Source organism: Pyrus communis, chromosome 3 (assembly GCF_963583255.1).
Source record: "Pyrus communis chromosome 3, drPyrComm1.1, whole genome shotgun sequence".
NCBI classification, from domain to species: domain Eukaryota; kingdom Viridiplantae; phylum Streptophyta; class Magnoliopsida; order Rosales; family Rosaceae; genus Pyrus; species Pyrus communis.
This window is the reverse complement of record NC_084805.1, coordinates 22,851,238-22,856,876: the sequence shown is the minus strand read 5'-3', so window position 1 is coordinate 22,856,876 and position 5,639 is coordinate 22,851,238. Positions and strand designations below refer to the sequence as shown.

General features: G+C 36.1%; 1 protein-coding gene across 1 annotated transcript; it reads right to left on the bottom strand.

Annotated features, from left to right (window-relative positions):
- Nucleotides 1-3,035: 3,035 nt before the first annotated feature.
- On the bottom strand, nucleotides 3,036-4,824 carry LOC137729419 (organic cation/carnitine transporter 3-like). The gene has a single exon (XM_068468365.1). It carries the CDS (start codon nucleotides 4,726-4,728, stop codon nucleotides 3,136-3,138), a length of 1,593 nt encoding a protein of 530 aa, XP_068324466.1. The 5' UTR covers nucleotides 4,729-4,824; the 3' UTR covers nucleotides 3,036-3,135.
- Nucleotides 4,825-5,639: the final 815 nt, after the last annotated feature.

Sequence of the window (5,639 nt, the reverse complement as noted above, 5' to 3'; positions counted from 1 at the left end):
TTGCCTCATTCACTTTCGATGTTGACATACGTACACCCTGGAATCTATCAAAGTCTTTTCAAATTTCTAAAAGATTGATGGATGTCTCATCCGCTGATGCATGCTGCTACCAACCCTCGTTCATTGTCTTTTCTCTTGTGAGTATTCGTGTCAAAATAATTTTTAAGATTCCTATACCAATTACAAACTTCATCGAGACTAACTAAAGAAAACCCATCAATTTACTAATTAATTTGAGATTTTAATACTCTCAATTTCGCAGGATGATTTATGTTCGTGGGTCAATTAAGTTGGATACGTAATGTTAAGTGGCTAAATTTATAAATTAAATATGTAAATTAATTAATGTGTCAACAACAAGAAATGAACATATTTATTAACGTATAAGTAACAATTCAATCAATAACAATCACATCATTTAATTTACATAATTTAATTTATACATTTAATCTTTCTATACCATTACCTAATTAAATAAATGAAGCTAAATATAACTCGGCACATAAATGAATTTTCAACTTTGATACAACGTCAAAATCAAGACGTCCAATATAAAAATTAATTGATCCATATTAGTTTAGTTTAATCCAACTAAAAAATGTGACAGAATTGTGTGGTTGATAAACACAAACTTCAAATCCAATATTTGGATCCTATCCCTACGGCTGTGTCATCCGTGTCAGGCACTAACACATTCTTTTGTACGCTATTGATCACTGATGTATATCCTCGTTGTCATGTTGGAGAACTACGAATGTGTAAAACCATCACCTGCACCGCACAAAGCCTGCTTTGCATCATCGATCGAAATATATTAACGATTTCATCTGAAACAAACCCTTGTCTTTCATGCAGAGCAAATAATGGTAGTTCTGTATATGTAGTGTTAGTTGTTTCTCAATTCGAAGTATACAACTAAACTCATTGGATTGTTAATATGTATGTACATGCTAAAATCCGATTAATATGATATCACCATAATATAAAGATGAAACTGGTAGTAGTAATGATTATGTAAGGCGAAATCAAACTAAATAAGTCTTAATAGGTACTGTTAATAACCTAATGGGTTGATTTACCACCTTTACTTACAACTATATTTTTCTCACATTGCTTTAATTTTGACATGAATAATTAATTCAAATAATTGTTGAGAGTTAATCTCACATCCAAAAAAAAGAAAAAAAAGAAGAGACATTACATGTGATACACTGCAAACAGATGCCGTGCATTCAGTTGTGGCATGGGTGCATAACTGCACATATTGGAGCTACGTACTGCAGGTTTTGTGAACAAACATTTGAGCTCTAAGGCAAAAACTGCAATTATTTCCATGAATCAAGAGTTCTTATCTAATATTTGAATATTTTACTGAAAATATGACTTTAACCCCTCAAATTCAATTTCTTTCATATAAAACCCGACATAAATTTTTTACTCGAATAAAACCCAATGACTAGACTCCACATAAGCAAATTCATTAATTATGTTTGACTCTATATCTAAACAACCCTAAAATATATGATAAATTCTTCATCCTGATTCCAGAATATGCCTGATCTGTCATTATCATTTCATGTGTTAGATAATGAGAATCTCATATTGATGGGAGGAAGAATCTTGCATGTGTTTATAAGTAATTGTGCTACTCGCCATATTAGTAATATGTTTTATGGTAGAACCTCAACTTTTTCATGGTGTCAAAACTATATATTCTCTAAAATATAGACTTCTCTTTCTTGACAACTTACTTTTTGCATAGATTCTGTTATCCTATTGCCTGCATTTTCTGTTCTCTACATGGTGTTAGAGCATCTTATTCCGTGTGTAATGCACGTACTCCACGTCGCTCAGTTTGTGTTGTCAATATGTTGGGCTTGAAAATTCACCACGTATGAGGGAGCATTTTTAGAACAAATTCCACGGTAATGAGATGAGGGACCACGTATATACTTATAAGTAATAGGACGGAATTACTCCCTGTATTACCAATTAATTTTACGAACTAAACTTCTTGGGCATGTACTGAATGGTATTTCTAGAAATATTAGAGATTGATTCTTCCATTTCTTGCTGTTTCACAAAGTAATAGTTGGCGGTGCAGTATTATCTTTTTCCTTTTTTTCGTGGTGCAATATTATCAGAATTTACATGCTAAAATCGAAGGGATAGCTTCCCTGGATATATATGTCAACCCAACTTGCTAATTAAGAAACAAAATTTTATACTCCAATATTGTAGGACGCTCTTGAATGCAGGACAAAAGGAATTCATTTACTAAAACCCAATCCTTAATTTAGTAGCTGATAGACAACACTACCAGATCTTTTATATAAATGCCTGTTTTTCTGAATACGCAGCATGTGGAAGCATATGGACATATGCATTTCTATTTGCATGTAAGTTTAATATGAGGAATGCACAGAGACTTGATTTTACAGTTAAAATATTTCCTATCAATTGCTTGAAAATATATGTAAATACATATTTGAAAAGAAAAAAAGAGTTTTGAAACCTTTTTTGTTATAAAGAAGATATTAATTGTATGTTTGAATGAAGTAATTGCAATTTAACTGGCTAGGGATTTCTTAGATGATACAAGTTCGTTATTTAAGATTTCAATAATTGACCACCTAGTACTACGGTTTAGTGGTATTCCTCTTCACTTGTAAGTGAGATGTCTTAGATTAGAATTTTGCCAAAGAACAATTTGAATCGCACTATTACTAACCTATTGTGAGGTTAAGCTCACCACCTCCCCTTAGTGTAAATAATATCGTTTGTTCAAAAAAAGATTCAATAACTGTACAAATTTGATTTGTTCCTTACCATGAATGTGTAAAGATTAGAAAATTATACGAAATTGTTGATGTGATCATTAGAGTTTGTATGATAATCACTTGATTTTTAGCTTTGAACATTAGAGTCTGTATGATAATCATTTGATTTTTAGCTTTCTAGCTTTTTTGTGTTATTTTTTGTACGTAAGATATAAAGAAAGTATATAGGAGATAAATAAAGAAGAAAGACAATTCAACCAAAATCTCTACCTATACATCCCATCCAAAAACGCAAAGCTAAGATATTGTAAGAGGCAAGCCTTACAAGACAAAGAACTAAGAAGTTGCAATCAATCTAGACATGATCACCAACCGCATTACAAGCAATTGTCACTTTAAACTCTTCTTCATCCATCGTATCACAAATCCCTCTCCCTCTTGTCTCTGGCAAACAAACCACAAAGCACCCACAAACACCAATCACAACCCCAAACACTCCATACGATAAAACCCCACCGTTGGCTCTCCCGGAGGCCGCCAGCATGGGACTAAAAACGCCTCCTAACACCACCGCCTGCCTTACAATCGACAGAGCCGAGTTCCTCACGCAAGTCGGAAATAGCTCAATTGTAAATATAAGCAACACACCGAAAGCCAAGCATGCGCTGAAAAAGGACACGACCTCGAACCCTATTTGCAACCGTGTCCATATTGGATGGATACCTTTTAACACGGACATGATGCTACAAACCCCACTAAGACTAGTGAAAACCAAGACTGAGGTTTTCCTGTTCATTTTATCGATGAAGAAGAATGTGATTAATGAAGCTGGCAATTCGGACAAGGCGTTGAGCGTGACGCTTAAGTAGAGATTGAATTCCAAGCTTCCCAAAGCTAATGGCATGCCATAATATACCATTCCGATACCATATCCGATTGCCATAACCGCAGACAATCTCCGAAAAGCCCATTTTCGCTTCACCAAAGCATCGATTGCAGAGTAGAGATCGACCTTCGACGTTTCTTGCTCGAAGGACAAGCTCGAAATAAAGCTCGAGGTAAGTGGGGCTTTGGTAGTAGTGCTATTGACGGGTGCAATGCATTTTAGGGTTTCAATTGCGTCTTCTTTTCGACCTCGCACGAAGAGCCATCTTGGTGACTCACAAACCAAAAAATGAACCATTATAGAGTACAATAATGTGGGGATTGAGGTCCAAAAATAGAGTATTCTCCACGAGTGAGCTCTGTGAGCGTATGCTATAGCTGGGAGGGAGAGAAACCCTAGATTGAAACAGAAGAATCCCATAACACCAACCTGTCCGCGCCACCGCCTTCCGACGAGCTCTGTTGATAAGACAAGGGCGGAAGTACCGATGGTGGCACGGGCGAACCCGGTGATGAATCGAAGGAAGGAGTAGATCCATATGTTGGTGGAGAAGGCAGTGAAGAAGGTGGATAAAGACATCATGAGACATGAGAGAAAGAGCATGTTTTTACGACCTAGTGAGGTGTCAGCAAGTGTGGCTAGGGCCAGCCCGCCAATTAAACATCCTATGAAGAAGGCTGAGGCCGGCAATCCCGTGATGAGTGATGAGGAGCAGTCCAGGTTCCAGTCGGAGATGATGGAAGTGTGTTTAGCCCTGTCCCAGGCCCATGCGTTTTGAGGAAGTTGGCAAATATTGGAGGCTGAGTTGCATGAGTTGGGTTGCTCAGTGAGGAGTGTGCAGTGCCATGTTGGCACTGCGTCGGTGAAGACAGTGATGAAGGTTTGTTGGGCATCAAAGAACCATGAGAATGCTACAAGGAAGGCTTGGAGAAATTGGGCCCATCCAAAATTTCCGATGCACCGCTCGATCGCGGAGTCGAGGGATGGGAGGTGTTGGTGGAGCACAGGGGGTTCTGGGTCGGCCGAGTTTGTTTCGGATAGAAAAGGGGTTGAATCGGCCATTTGGTTCAGAGCTAAAAGCTAAGGTTTGAGCTATGATCTTAGTGAAATATAGCGAAGGTTTTTATAGGCTGTTAGGCCAGCTTTCTCAAAGTTGTAGTGAATAATGTTATATTTCCCCATTTTTTTTTTTCCTTTCTTTTTTCGCACATCTCTTTCTTTCCCATCTTCATTATTCGTCTAAATGTCATTAAGACAGTGATTAGCTGATTATTGAAAATTGACAATTAAGAAATCCTATCACAGAAGGTATGTTCATACATAGACATCATAGAGTTTTATTTCGGTAGACTACTTGAACTGTTATAAACTGAATTTTTATTGTAAATTTTGGTAGATTGAATTGTTATAAACTGAATTTTTATTGTAAATTTTGGTAGATTGAACTGAATTAATTAAACAAGCATATCTTTTGGCAAAAAAATAATAAATAGACAAGCATATCTCGTGTAAGAACTAAAAAGGTCTGATTGCGATAATAAATGGCAAGCAGCCAATGTGGTGTAAAGTATGAGGAAGTCTTCTGCCTGCTGCGCACATTGTTGACCCACGTTGTTAGATATTATTCTTCTTGGTCATTTTTTATTGTATAACGACGCTTAGTCATTTTTTATTATATAACGATGTGGCGTTGTTTCGTTGTATCATTATTCGAACAGTTTATTTCCTTCATCATCGTATAAAGATCATTTTCAGAAAACTTCATTTGATTTGGAGATTGTTTAATCATCTATATGAATCAAACTAGTTGACAGTAAATCAAGAAGATATTACTTATTATCATAATCATCGATTTATTTAACATACGTGGATGGCTAAATGGTCTTAAAGTTAACTAAATTTTTCCACAGATGATCTTTAGATGATGAGGATACTACTTATCACGTGACAAGTGACTTATAGAGTTAAATAAA

Excerpts from the sequence above, each read along its gene's own strand:
- LOC137729419 (XM_068468365.1), bottom strand. The coding sequence starts at position 4,728 with ATGGCCGATTCAACCCCTTTTCTATCCGAAACAAACTCGGCCGACCCA.